The 15,834-nt window shown below is 39.0% G+C and overlaps 1 protein-coding gene across 1 annotated transcript in view; it reads right to left on the bottom strand.

Moving 5' to 3' along the window:
- The window catches only part of grm8a (glutamate receptor, metabotropic 8a), a 305,450-nt gene that overhangs the window by 29,417 nt on the left and 260,199 nt on the right, over positions 1–15,834 (bottom strand). The window contains exons 8-9 of the mRNA XM_080886003.1: positions 5,897–6,036; positions 2,991–3,137 (exon numbers count right to left, since the gene is read on the bottom strand). Coding sequence (XP_080742129.1) covers positions 2,991–3,137; positions 5,897–6,036 — 287 coding nt within the window. The remainder of the gene's footprint in view (positions 1–2,990; positions 3,138–5,896; positions 6,037–15,834) is intronic.

The raw sequence follows: 15,834 nt of genomic DNA, 5'->3' as shown, positions 1-15,834 counted from the left end.
GCCTGGACATGCACTGGCTTCAGCAGCGGAACACGTCTGGCACTGCGGGATTTGATTCCCTGCCGTTGTTACTGATGGTGACCTTTGTTACTTTGGTCCCAGCTCTCTGCAGGTCATTCACCAGGTCCCCCCGTGTGGTTCTGGGATCTTTGCTCACCGTTCTCATGATCATTTTGACCCCACGGGATGAGATCTTGCGTGGAGCCCCAGATCGAGGGAGATTAGCAGTGGTCTTGTATGTCTTCCATTTTCTGATGATTGCTCCCACAGTTGATTTTTTCACACCAAGCTGCTTGCCTATTGTAGATTCACTCTTCCCAGTCTGGTGCAGGTCTACAATACTTTTCCTGGTGTCCTTCGAAAGCTCTTTGGTCTTGGCTATGGCGGAGTTTGGAGTCTGACTGTTTGAGGCTGTGGACAGGTGTCTTTTATACAGATGATGAGTTCAAACAGGTGCCATTCATACAGGTAACGAGTGGGGGACAGAAAAGCTTCTTACAGAAGACGTTACAGGTCTGTGAGAGGCAGAGATTTTCCATGTTTGAGGTGACCAAATACTTATTTTCCACCCTAATTTACGAATAAATTCTTTACAAATCCTACCATGTGAATTCATGGATTTTTTTTTTCACATTCTGTCTCTCACAGTTGAAGTGTACCTCTGGTGCAAATTACTGACCTCTGTCATCATTTTAAGTGGGGGAACTTGCACAATCGGTGGCTGACTACATACTTTTTTGCCCCACTGTAACTGATATTTTCTATTTTCTTTGCTAAGCACATTTTTTGACATATACGTGCGTGTTCAAGTATTTTTCCAACTAAACAGGAAGCCTGATAGACTTTGAAATGGTCCCCAATGATAATTTAATTTTCACATATATGGATATATGGTTATGGCTCAAGTACATCTAATTTTCCATGGTGTACTGAAGATCATTGTTCACTTGCATGGCCCAATTTCAGCCATGCTTTAGCTGCTGCATATTCTCATATTTGACTACAATATACTTTTTTCTGCTCTTGCTCTTGACGAAGACGGTCGCACTTTTCTCCTCTCCTCCTCTCCCTTAGATTCCCTGCTTAGCCTCTTATGTCCTTGTCTAGTCTCATGTTTTTTCCTTTCCAAACGCCTTCGATGCTTGTTCCCTCCTGGGAACACGGCGGGTCTGAGCCCGCGCTGGAATGGTAGCGCTGGGCAGGATGGCTGCTGTGTTTGCTTCGGATTACTCCTCACCCCCCACCCGACCCTGTGGCTTGTCACGTGTTTCATAATGTTGTGCTGTGGACATTTATGTGCTTTTTTGTGCAGAGGAGTTCTTTTTGTTTCCTGTTCTCATGCTGTCCTCCCAGGAGCCCAGCATGAGTAGAGGTCACTTTTTTTCCTCTTGTACTTTCCCATTGTAGTGTATATTTCAGTGTTTTTTTTCTGTAACGCTACCGATCTCCGACCTGTATCCCCATGTGATGTCTGTGTTGTGTGTGTAAGGTCGGGGGGGGGGGGGTCCCTATTTCACTGCAGGGCAACCTGCACGTGGCGAATAAAGCTTTGATTGATTGATTGATTGAGTATACATTGTTTATGGTCGACTCAGTGTGTCCAGGCCCTTTGACTGAAAAACGAGCTCAAATCATCACCCCTCCATCACTGTGCTTGACAGTTGGTGTGAGGTGTTTGTTCTGATATGCTTGAGTTTTTCAGCAAACATGGTGTTGTGCATTATGGCCAAGCATTTCCATTTTCCTGTCTGCTATCTCAAGGACATTGTGTCTTGTGGTTTGTTTGAATGCAACTTTGCAAACTGAAGCTGTGCTGCCATGTTCTTTTTTTTTTTTCAAGAAAGAGAAGAAGTGGCAGCATTTCCAGGCAAACTTCAGTTTCAGATTTTTTCTTATTCTACTTTCATGAATGTTTTTCACTTGTGAATAATCTTTGAATGGACTTTTTTTTGGAAATGGCCTTATAACCCTTCCCAGACTGATAACCAATAACAATTCTTCCTCAGAGATCACTGCTAATCACTCCTTGGCCTCGTGTTAACACATACCTGAATGTTTTAGACCAGCAAAGTGACAAAACCTTTGCTTTTATAGAAGTGCTGCTGCTGATCAGTTAATCAAATGCTTTTGATTAGCAGCACCTAGACATCCCTGACTCTCTTTATTCCTATAGAAAAAGGATGGCTATATTTAGGCAAAACTAGTTTTTTCATACATTGATTCTGCATTTTAGCTCAGTATTTCTAAAATAAATGATGACACAGTGTAATATTTTACCTGCTGATATTTATCTACCTAATTTGAAGACCTGATAAGGACCAGATCATTTTATTATGTCCTGATATGTAAAGCGTTACAACTGAAAGAGGCTGTGCTTTCTTTTTTATCATTAATGCAGCTTCAAAATGTGTGATCAGGGCATTTCCCTCTCCTCAAATTAGATACTTTCTCTATATAGAAATTCAAAATGGACAATCTAAGTGCCTCACTTTTTTAATTGCCTAAAAAAAGAGCAGGAGTAAGCAGACAGCAGCTGTCAACAAGTCGATGTGTGCAGAAGCTAACACGTTTACAATGTCAAACAGTTTTTATTGCAAATAGGTCTTTCAGCTGATTCTTTTTAAAGCGTTCCAACAAATGCGGTTTCATTTGTAAAGTTGGGAGAGGGTGTATAAGGAATGTTAGACATTTGATTAAAATCCACATTTTTACCTCGTTTTTTGACAAGTCAATTTCACACAGATGAATTGGTTAGGCTAAGAAGTTCTGTGAGCCTCTCTAGGTTTGAAAACACAAATAATCAGTGCTGAAATCAGACTGACAGAGAAACTGCTAAATTGATAAAGGGTTGATGCATGATTTTTGTCAAACACAAATCAAGATCTAGCCAGATTTGTATGTGACCTGTGATGTCACAGTGTTTGTGATATTTTAATTTCTGGATCACGCTGACGGTTTTGGATAGCTGATATTTTTCTTCAGAAATCTACCTGAAAGTGGTATCCTTCACAGCGCTCACAGTGCCAACAGCACGGCACCCCTTTCACCACTTTCTTCCTTTCACCCGTACGGCACGGGAGGCTGCAAACGGAGGCAGGGAAAGTTGGGTCACCCATCCTCCAACGCATGGCCTCCACCTGAGAGAAGAGCAGTGTGTTGTTATTTGTGTGTCAAAACGGCAAAATGAAGCTTCTTATTTTCTCACAGGATATCTTGGAGCATAAGGATTGGCAGCCATCTGCAGAAGCTGACATAAACTGTATGTTAACAGTCCTTTAACACTCAGCTTTCTCTCTACCTTCAAAAAAAAGTGTGTCTTCAGGGCATCTCGCAGAGCAATTAGCACAAGCAGATCCTCTGATCATTTTCCTGAGTGCTGCCAGGCACAAAACTAACACCAGCTAGTCTGGAAGCCAGCAATCAGACCATAATCAGATTTGGCACAAATAGGCCATCTGCATTTCCTTCTGTGTGTGTCTGTGTGTGTGTTTATTTGTGAGTGTGCACACGCATATGTTTCACCATGTGTGCATTTTGTTTATTTGTGTTTGTGTCATGCTGGCATTATAGTGAATCCCTGAGCTCTCCGTACGTCCTCTGCGAGTGAGTTTGAATGTGTGTGTACTAATTTGTAGTTGTGTGCGCGAGCAGTTGTGAGGAAGTTTGTCATTACCGCGTTCCCTGAGGTTTAACCATCGCCGAGGGTGCTGCACAAAATTTAATATTACTGTTTTAAACACAAAAAGTACCAGTCCTAAAACAACTAGTTAGAAGGGAAAATTCATTAGACTTAGAGAGGGTGGATTTGAGTTAATTACTGACACACAAACAGAAAAAAGTTCTCATGGAGTTTAATATGCAAGAATGGGATAGTTGCTGCCCACAGTGTTGTACATATATCACTAAGGAGAAACTTTGTTTACGGAGAAATTTTGCTCATTACTTATTCATATCCCCCATTTAATATCTGTATACTATCACCTTATTTTCTATCAAAAGGCATAAATTAAACAACACAGACCCATATTTTATTAATTACAGTGCAGTGTCAGCCTTCATTTTATTTTGTCAGGAAAATAGGAAATTGGTGCAGTGATTTATTGAAACATATGAAAGCATACAGGGAAATATAAGGCAAAGAAACAGGGTTTGTATAATTTCAAAGATTTTGAAAGTCAATTTTTGGCATGGCCACCTTTATTCTTCAACACAGCCTGAACTCTCTTAGGCAGCTTTCTTGTCATGTCTTTAAGTAGTCTTCAGGAATAGTTCTCCAGACTTCTCGAAGAACATTCAAAGCTCTTCTTTGGACGTTGTCTGCCTTTTGTTGCATTTTTGGTCAAGATGATCTCACACTACTCCAGTAATGATGAGGCCTAGGCTTTGGCGAGGTCAATCCATGACTGATGGTGTTCCATTGTGCATTTTTTCCCATGGATATACTTTAATTTTATTTGCAGTGTTTTTGGGATCATACTGAAAAATGAAACCTTTCCTGTGTTCATAACTCCATCAGTTTTGACAAGATCCCCAACATCACTGGCTAAAATGCCAAAACAAGACAGTGGCTGCAGCATGTTTTACAGATAGCTGTAGACAGCAGATGAACAGTCTGTCGTCTACAGCTATCTCTCCTGATCTCCTCTGATCTCCCAACGCTGATTCAACTCAGTGTTGCATAGCACGACAGTGCACTCAAGGTAGCCAATACTCAGTTTGCACAGGGTTTGAATGTGTGAATTCTTGAGACTCACATGCTGTACATTCTTATGTTCCACAGTGCTGTCTTGTATTTATAATGATGAACATTCAAACTTTTTTGTTCTTAATAAAAACTACCCCCTGCTACCCTGCATACTTTCAGGATTTTACCTAATTAAATATGTCTGTCTATTTAGAAATTGTTAAAGTGCCAAATCATGTGTGACTTCAGTTTCTGTGTTTTATACTTCTGTACTGCTGTACAAACACACACACTGACACACACAAACACACCGTCCATCAGCCAGAAAGCGTTTTGTGTCTATTCGTTTTCTCATCTGTCATCTGGCCTTTCTAATGAAGTCCTTGGTGGATTTATAACACCTAGCACTGCTGCGTGCTCAAAGATTTTTTTGTGCATGTGACAGTGAGACAGAGAGAGCGAGTGGGACAATGGGAATTCAGTTTGCTAATGCATTCAATTATCTGTTTTTCTGTGGATCTAAGTAGGCACTGTATATTCTCCAGGTTCTGTAGCATTGGTTATTATGTGTATTCTGTAGGTGTGTGACCTTTCACAGTTGCGAATGTTTGCAAGTCTCTCTCCTTCACAAAGATTAGTATTCTGAATAGAAGCAAAGATCTACACTTGCTTGAAAAAACTAACTTTTGCACCTGAATAAGAGCAATAACTCAAACGAATCCAGCCCGGTAACAAGGGATTTTGAAATCATGGCAGCTGCTCATAGTCATGTTGAATTTTCATTCTTCCAAGGTGTCTGATCTATAATGCCTCAGAAGCTTCAATGAGGCACTCAAATCAAAATATATGACATTTTTCATTAGGACACAGACGTGTCATGCTAAAATACTAATAATGAGACAGTTCAACATATGACAAGCTGGAAACACATCTGAAATATATACTATGGTAAATGGCATAGAGTATGTTCTGTACTGAACAACTTTTTAGACCATAAAATGTTAATCATTGAAAACATATTTCATAATAAACTAGTATTTTTCACTCGAGCTTCACTTTTAAGTTGATTTTCCAAGTTTTTGCCTCACTTTTCCTAATTTTTTTCCATTGACTTCATTCAATTTATATGTGTGAAAAATATGAGCAGTTTTGTCAGCTTATAAACTGTAAAAACCAATTAGGTACACTGGTATACGTGTGTAAAAATCTCACCTTGAGGTGTAATTTATTGGTCCAGGAGCCGATGACTCTGTACTCAGTAGTCGATCTGTTGGTGATCTGGTACTGGAATATGTCGTATCTCCCTGGAGCATCTCCATTCTCATTGAAAACCACTGGTGTACCAGCACTTCCTAAAACAGAAACAGGTTTTGAAGACGGCGTCAATTTAGTAATTTCTTGTGATGCTCTTTCACTTTTCTTGATCAGGCGACTACTCCTGAAAAGCATAAAGGTTCAATGGAATGAAATGTGAAAAGTTCTATTTTCTAGCTTTACTAAAGACATTAAAAGTTCGGAAAGTCATCATTTCTTCTTATTTTAATGTGTATCAAAGAGATTCTACTTAGTGGCGGTATTACAATGCTGTGTGCGCAATTTTAAAGAAAGGAGTATAATGACAGTTTGATGTACTATGGATGAAATTTTACAGAATTTGTAGTACTGTGCAAAAATCTTGAGCCACTCATCTTTTTTTTGTGTTTGGTTTCAAAGAGCCAGACTTTCCTATAATGTTTTTAAAGTGGTTTTGAGCCAGTTTTCCTTTAGACATTGGCTGCTTTTTCACTCATTCCCCCCCCCCTTCATTACCAGTGCTTGCACCTAAACATTTTCACCGGAATGTTTTTTGTTGTTGTTGTTGTTTTATTAAGCCATTACACACTGACCTTTGAAAGACCTAACACAAGAGGTGTACCGGCATTTGCAGAAAAATGTCAAAGACAACACAGTTTGACGGACACAAAAAGGTATTTTTAACCCAGCAATGTGATTCACAAAGAGCTACTAGTAGACATCATGGCATATCAGCATGGTGTGCAGTGTGTACGACCGTGTCTACAACCATCTGTCAAAACAAGGTGGAGGTTCTGTCATAGTTTGGGCTGCACCTCAGCAAGGGAGGATCTTGTCAAATCTTATAGAGAATAAAAAGGCGCAAACCTCAAAAGAAGAGCTTTGAATGAGAACCATTCATGAAATTTACTTCAAAAAATGACAAGAAAGCTTGCTTAAGAGGCTGAGGTGAAGAATAAATATCAATTTTCAAGCTTGTTCAAACTGCAAATATGCATTTCCATCTATGTTTGCACATTACAATAAATCGTTGCACCCATTTCCATTTTCCTATCACAATATAAGGAAATAAAGTCTTTCTTGAAGACTGTGCTACCATTATTGCATTCTTACTATTTTACAGCACCAGAATAAGTTATCAGTAAATCAGCTATATACACACTGCTTCTCTCTGTGCCAGCATTTTAGACACATTTTGTTTTTTCACCTGTATTTCATAAATGTTCTCATTGCCTACTTCTGTGAGCCTTATATTTCAGTCTAACTCTAACCAGGACTACGATATGGATACTAACCAATCAGAGGAAAAGTAAGGGATGATTTTCACAGAGCATCTCTCCATATTAGAATCCTCAGAGCAAATCCAGAGACAACAAGCAAACCCCACAAAGAAAGTGTCAGGCAAACCAGGAGACTCAGTAGAGGGGTGTTGTAGCAAGGCAACATCCTCCACCAGTTAGTTCTCCACCACCTTTGAGGTTTAACACAAACTTTTTTTTTCCTCTTTCGCTCTCTGTCTTACTTGCTATCTTGTTTATGTAGCAATGCAATCAAATCAAATTACTGAAACTAGCACAGCATAAAGGAAATCCAATTATAATCTATATGTGGAAAAAGCACTACATTATGGAAATTGCACCCCAGGTAAAATAACTCATTAATGCTGATGGAGGAAAGATGAGAAAGACAGAAAAAGTTATGCATTTAAAGCAAGAAAAGGTAAACAGCGTACGCCTGGAAACTGAGTAAGCAGAGAAAAGCATGTCAGAGAAAAAAGAAAACACCGAAACAGAAAATATCAACAAATATATTTAAAAAGAAGGAAAAGTTCTTGCGATAAAAAAGAAACCAAGCTGAACAGAGAGACGCAAGAAGGAGATCAAGTGTGATAAAAGAGTAGCGTGGGTAGAGAAATGACTTTACGATATGACAGAAAGAAAACCAATCACGATGACAGAGAGAAGAGAAGATGAAGGACAGAAGAGACAAACTCAAAGACAAAGAAGTAGAAGTGGCCCACTGTGAGCAGAACAATGAGAGATATGCACATAATGGGTAAAAGAAAGAGAGAGAACGTCGTAATAAGTAGGAATCTTACTGAGAGAGACTGAGGAAGATGAATGGAAAAGGATTGAGACAATAGATACAAGTTGTCATTGATGTCATAATTATTATAAGGTCATGTCTGCATGTGAGAAGTATACCCATTAGCCCTGCACAATGAAAAAGAACACTCACTGTTTCCTGCTGCTTTTAAAAGTGACAAGGGGGCCTTGAAAATCCTTCATATCTGACAAATTGAGAGTGATACCCATGTCAAGACTACAACACCCCAGCACTAATGCCAAAGGACACCTTGCGTGTATCTTTGAGATCCTGGCAGCTTTGACAGAATGGCAGGATTTGATATTCAAAGAATGAAAACAGGCATCACTGTCTTTACTACAAACAACAGACAAGGCCGGCGATTTTACTTAAACCTGGAGATGCTTTAATGGACGGCAGGAGGCGACAACACTTGTTCCCAGAGGATTTATTAACTCTAAACAATTCTCTGATTAATTTATGGTTTTATCTACTTGTTTAAGTCTCCTTTCACTACTAAATGGCATTAATCTTATAAAATGTTTCCACATTTGGAGTCTGACACACGATAAAGACGATCATATAATGGAGCGATAACACTTTATAACAATGACACACTATTAAGTGTTAGTAAGGTTTTAGTGTTTATTACTCCTCCATATTATGTGATTTATAAACACAGGTAAATGCAACAGGTATATATTTTTATTCTTGAATAATAAGCTCATATATAATATGTTCATGGCATATAGATAGTCTAAGTAAGTGATTCGGCTGTTTAGATGCGCATTTCTGTTTATAATGATTAAGATATGAGCTCGTTGTTTGTTTGTGTTTTAACAGAGGTTTCATAAATACTAATTTAATAGTATACTTTGATGCTTAATTCAGGCAGTTACACATTTGTGTGACATCTACAATGAGAACTACTTTTGCCTTATACAGGTTTAATAATACACACAATGGAATAATGCTTTATAAATGATGAATTAATTACTACTCCTTTAGTAATGCTTAATAATGTGTCATTTTGATAGTTGTTTTAAGCGTTACCAGTAGAGCTTTCAACAAACTTTCCACTGACAAGATGCAAGTTGCATGTAGTATCCTTGGGTCAGATCCTCCACTTTCTCTGGCTTTAGAAAGCCAGCATAGCAACAGCCATTGCCATTCTTAGTGGAAGTGTAAGCTCAAGGCTTCACAATGAGAGGCCATATACCAACGAGCAACACTGATGAAGAAAAAAAAAAAAACAGAGCCTACAATAATGAATGGGTTGACAGATTTACAACTGCATTGGTCTGCATGCATCTAATATGTTCATGCATGATTAAAAAAAAAAAAAAAAGTGCATCCCACCCGACGATAAGCATGTCATTTTTCCTCCCTGCTGTATTGGTTGGCTTTGCTCTGTAATATTCGATCACACCAATCATGCCTCTTTAGGGCTGCTTTGCAAAATTCAGCAGTTAAAGTTGTTGCCTGGAGTGAAGACGGAGGTAAGGCAGGCTGTTTGTCATGAAAAAGGCAGTTACCTTGATTATTCAGTCACATAGAGTTTGCACCTTTTGTTGGAAGTTTCTGGATAAGGTGGATAAAGACACAAGAAACACAAAACAGGCACAACAGAAGCTTGCGTGACGAATCCAGTGCATGTTGCTTACAAACCGATATAAAAATTTCACACCATTTTTAACCTTTAAGGATACTTAATCACATTTTTTAGTCTCTTTTGCTGCCGTGTTGATGTATTCTGTCATCAACGTACAGTAAGGGGCAGTGATAAATCAGCTTTTACACTTTCAATACTTCTCGCTTTAGTTGCTTTGACCTTGGAAGGGGAAAAAAAAAAAAAAACACGAAATATCACCTGTTGCCCTAGCAACACACCTCCACCTCATCCATAGTGACACCCATTATGAGCTACTTTTCAAAGCAAGATGCTGCACTGCAGAACATATTTGTCATAATGTGCGAGTAAGTGCTGCCCGAAGACACGTTTTTCTCCTTAAACATCCATATGCCACAAATATTTTTGTATATCTTGTAAACCATTTGTTATTTGGGATCACAGTTTGTCACCTCTCCTGTTTAGCATGTGAATTATTTGCCTGTGATGGATTTATTCTGCATAACCCAAAGCTGGCATGCTTTGGGTTATGCTAATTGACACAAAGTGCTTGAAAAAAAGGCCAGGGGGAAGATGTAGGTAACATAATGCATTGTTTCACTTACTGTGATTGAGAAAAATACTGAATTCTGAAGTCTGAGTCTTTCATTTTTGGAGGAGGATTTGGGTGCTGCGATTGTGCTGCTTGAGCACAGTGAGAACAGGTAAAAATTCTACTTGAAGGCAGGAAGAGTGCGTATGTGCAAGAAAACATTTTTTCAGGGCTTATTTTAACTCTGCAGGTCGCCTCGCAGCACCAGATAGACATCTAAAATGACAAAGGCCCAACTAAAGTGTCCTATGGCAAAATACTGTTTCCAGGCCTGCCAGCAACAGCGCTCTGTAGCTTCCCCACAGAGTCGGAGGCTATCCCTCTGGGTATCAACAATACACTACAACTTCCCTCTAGATTTGTTAAAAAGAAGATCATGGGTCATGACCTTTTACTTCAGTAATCTAATAAAATATCTAATAACCAAGAACTCAAAGAAGCCAATGTGAATTTCAATTTGGCTGAAATGAGCTTGCAGACAGAGATACACTAACAGAGGTGGGAAAGGGATGAAATAAGAGGGAATCAGTAATACTGGCACAGGAAAGAAGACGGAGAAATGATTTGGTTTCCACTAGATTCAAATATATTCAATGTCAGTCATACAAATCTGAGAGAGCTGAAAAGAAGACAAAAAATGAAGGTAAGGAATACAGGAGTGAAAGTAAGAAACCTTGGCTAGCTTAACCCTTTACGGGCACGCTCCGTTTTGTGTAATTATTAGAACCTGAGCACAATAATTTTTTTTGCATATGAAACCGGAGGAGTTGTACTTACATCTTATACCATCAGCGTGTCCTAGGTCACGGTTTCCTTCCACATATAGCTTTGGAAAAATTGCATAAAAAGCGCTTGCAGGAACAAAAATATAATATGCCAGAAACACGCTTTGCCGATCCCATCAGCTGTTCATAACACTTCCCACATTGAAACAGACGTCAGCACGAACGATCGCATGTCCGCCATTTCCTGCCCGAAACCGGAAGTGACGTCATTTTTGCGTAAAATGTAGTTTTTTACTTGTAGGCCTTAAAAGCCTATACTGGTGTTTTTATAAATCATGTTTGACTTTATGCTTTTCTGAATAGTTTCTGGGATGCTTAGAACTCGAATTGCACTGCTGGAAATAGTTTATTTTGATGCACATGCTGTTTTCTTTGCAAATTTGCATCATAGGATTGTTTTTCGTTTTTCCTGCAGTATATAAAAATTGCTGTATCTCAAAAATAAAACTATGAAGACACTCAAAATAAAATTACTGTTGTTGTGAACTATTTTTTGCAACTTTTCTGTATTTAAAGTTTTGAGGGATAAGCCTCTTAAATTTCTCCAAGTAGAAATATATATAAAAAAAACAAAAACGATTTTCAATTTTTTTGTAGTTTATTGCACTTTTTTGCAATTAATGTAGTTACTATGGACTTAATGTATACATATTATTAAAATATGGGCTATAACAGTTGTATTGATGTATAGCAACTTGAAATGCTCCCAAAAATGGCTCTACAGCATGTAAAAATATAAAGTAAGCTCTGGCGGACTTGGTTCTATGGTAGGTCTTAAAGGGTTAACAGTCAGAGAAAAACAGAAAAAGATACAAAGGAGAAACGATAGAGTAAAATTAATGATAGAGGAAGAACAAGGTAAAACATGACGGATCCGGCATGCTGACAAGTACTCGATACTGTCTACTTCACAGTCAGCTGCAGAGAGATATCAGTCCACTTAAGAGCAAAGAACGGTAGGTGAGGCAGATGGAAGTGGTGCAGCAAAAGGACACAGAAAGTATACAAAATGTTTTTTACTTAAACTTAAGATAGATGCAAAGATGGCAGAAAAATTAAAGAATAGAAGAGCTGGTAAAAAAGCCTCAAGTCTTGCCTGGTACACTTAATAAGAACCAAGGAAGAATAGCAAGTCTTCATACCAGAGACTAAATTTATATGAAGGGAAGATGCAAAAGCTACACTGCAGCATGCATTAATAAAACATAGGTCTGTGTGTGTGTTCTTTGCCAACAGGCTCCCATCTGTGTGCTATGCATCGATAGCACTAATAGGGGAAAACGACACAGACAGACAGGGAAAGAAACACAAAAAGAGAATAAGAAATGACAGAAGAAAAATAATGATGAAACCTGAAGTTATGGAAGAAAAAAACTGTCATTTTCACATTTTCGCAGGGAAGGCGACTGTAAAAGAGCAGCTGGTTAAACAGTAGTTCTCATGGCTTTTTTCTACTCTTTTTCTGTCCTTTCCCAATTTTCTGTCACATAATCGGACATTTTTGCAGCCACTTGCTGTACAACTTTCCTCGTGGCCAATCATTTCATCCCATCTGGTCACTCTTTACCTCTAAATCTGTTTGATCCAACAGCAACTATCTCCCCTCCCCCTTCCTCTGTGCATTTCCAAAGCACGCTATACCCATCCCTTCCCGTGGAGTCATCTCTCCTCTCAGCATCTCTGTTATCACCTCGCCTTGTCTGTGCAAAAGCAAAACAACCATGAGATAGTTTGTCTGAGGGAAACAGAGCTGATAATGGAACATGTTTGAAGAGGATCCAGATCTAAACGATTCTCCGTGTGAATAACAATGAAACACTTTGGCTAAAATAAAATACAGTAAGAATCTTTTCTACTGAAATGACATGTTTTTCATGACTTATGTCGAATGATGCACACATGCAGGGCACAAGAAAATATATACATATATTTTTGTACGGCAGTCTCCCGTAATTACAAAAAACTAATTTACTGAGCCAATATTTGTGTCATCATCTGCATTCACTGCAGCCTTTGAGAAAATGGAAGAGAGAAGAGTAAGAAAAGCGATAAAAACCGTGGGAGCCGGCCATATTAAGCTGATCAAAAGAGACAAAACAGCCTGAGCCGGGGATAGAAATGCAATTTGCAGGGAATAAAAGCGGGAGAGAGGAGAAATAAACAAAACAAGAAACAAGGAGTTACATTAACAAACTTGGCAGAAGAAAGAGGAAAACAGTCAAGGAGAGAGCTCAAGTGTTACTTATAGCTACACTGCTTACAGTTTCAACTCTCTGCTTGACTTTTTTACAGTCAAACAATTTTATAATATATAAAACCTTTTTTCAGTTTAACCCTGTACACTAACTTGCATTTCAAAAGGCAAAAATCTCACAAACATACACACGTATAGCATTGCAAAAGTCACTTAGCATTGCCCCATGCACTGTCCAAATATAAAAAGACATCTAACTTAATGGGATGAACCTTTATTTTGTCTACACATAACAGGCAACCTAGAAAATAACACATTTTACATTGTATCTTTAGGCATTTTGTTGCTAATAGCCTGTTGAAAAAACTGTTCCCATTTCTTTTCTTGTAACTATGAAATATATCAATGGTAACACAGTTTATAAGCATAGAACAGCGTTTTTCTACCAACAAGTTGCTCTCCAACCAGCTATTAGCCAAAACCCAACCATATCTCACCATGGTCCATAAAGTTATATTCTTCAGAAACGTTATGGTTCACGTCTTGGCTTCAGCCAGTGGTGTTGGGGATCAGTCAAAATGTCTGAAGAAGCCTAGAGAGCTCCCAAAGACTAGAAAAGTTGCCTAAAAGTGTTCAGACGATTACAGCAAAGTTCACCAATACCTGGGCTCCTCTGCCAGCTAAGAGGTTTTTATCATAATATTTAAGGACAGTTTTTTGGCCATGCCCAACCAAGGTATAAATATAAGAAATTTATATATGGAGGCTAGGACAGGCCATACCACTCTCAACACTGGCACAGGAATCATAGAGTCATGAGTTTTGCTAAATTAGGTTTAGAGACAAACAACTTTTTCTGCTCTTGCTCTTGACGAAGGCAGTCGCACTTTTCTCCTCTCCTCCTCTTCCTCTCCCTTAGCTTCCCTGCTTAGCCTCTTATGTCCTTGTCTAGTCTTGTATTTTTGTATTACTTTTCCCTGGAACATTCTCTCACAGTCTGTTCTCTAAAACCTAAAAGAGGAATTATGGATTGGATCAACTGGTCCCTAAATGCAATTGACACCCCTTTCTCAACGAGAAGTTTGGGCTTGGGTGAGCCTTAGTGCTGAACAGAGACGCGTTACTGTAATCTGATTGCTTTTTTCAGGTAACGAGTAAAGTAAGGGATTACTATTGCAAAAACGGTAATTAGATTACCGTTACTTTCCCGTAGGAACGCTGCGTTACTGCGTTACTAAAACCGTGATCTTTTTTGCGAGAATGTCTCATGACAGTGACGTAAGCGAGTGCGACGTTCGTGACAACAGCTGTGTGCAGATCAACAGTGCATCATATATTGAGTGCGGGAGAGAGTATGAGCGTGCAGCGTTTAAAGCGTGGAAGTACGGACCTTACTTTGAGTTTGATTCCATAAAAAGTGACAAAAACATTAGCGTCCATTGTGCGTGGGAAGAAGACTTCTTTTTAAAGCGAAAAAAACCCCCTAAACTTCCAAGCAAGCACCGAGTGCGCTACGGCGTAATGGGAAACTCACAGAGAAACTCGCGGATTCTTCCACTGACCGCTGCGGCACACCTGCACCAGAGCACCCCTCCGCCTACCCTACTCCTGCTTTACAGGTGAAAATAGAGCAACAGGACCACTAGTCTTTGATGTTATTTATTTTCTGCTGTGTTTTACTTGCATCTATTTGAAAGAGTGAGTGTAAACACACACAAAAATATTTTATGTGCTGGAATGTGCAGAAAATAGGTTTAAATGTTAAACAAATTTCTTCCAGTCAGAAAATGTTGCATATAATTAAATTTTTCCTTGATGCATAAAGTTAAAACTAATAAAACAAGTTTTAAAAAGAGACTTTTCGATTTGATTACATTTTGTATGATGGATCATGCAGAAAAAGTAGAATTGGGCTGAAAGATCTATCGCTTTATCACCTATTCAGGTTGTAAATCGTGTTTTTAAAAAGTAACTAAGTAACTAAGTAATTAATTACTTCTGAAAATAAGTAATCAGTAAAGTAACGGGATTACTTTTTCAGGGGAGTAATCGGTAATTACTGATTACTTTTTTCAAGTAACTTGACCAACACTGGTGCTGAAGATATCTACCTATTCAGAACCATGTTAACAGGGTTCTGGCAGATCGGAGCTGGCTTGGCCCTGACTTATCAAAGAATTAAGAAAGCGGAACCGGCTGTTCAAACCCCCACAGAGCTGCCCGCTGGGATTGGAATGATGGGAGAGGCGTGAGTTTCTCAAAATGGGCTCATTGAGTGCAGCACGGATAAGATCTTGGAAAGGCTACGGCTGCTGTGAATACTCAGAATAAGATCTTTGACTGCAGACTGGATACATCTCGGAAGGGCTAGCTCGGAATAACATCTCTGGGCGCAAATTGGATGACATCTCGGGGAGGCACACTGCCGTGAGTTCTCAGAATCGGCTCCTTGAGCAAAAGAAATGACAACATCACAGAACGCAAGTATGGCGAAGCTCATGGCTCTCCAATGGGAGATTGAGAGACCAGTGTTGGACTGTAGAACTGCTTTGAAATTCATATGAGCTGTTC

The sequence above is a fragment of the Rhamphochromis sp. 'chilingali' genome (assembly GCF_963969265.1).
Source record: "Rhamphochromis sp. 'chilingali' genome assembly, chromosome: 7".
NCBI classification, from domain to species: Eukaryota; Metazoa; Chordata; class Actinopteri; order Cichliformes; family Cichlidae; genus Rhamphochromis; species Rhamphochromis sp. 'chilingali'.
Note: the sequence above shows the minus strand (reverse complement) of the source record. Positions and strands in the feature narration are given on the sequence as shown.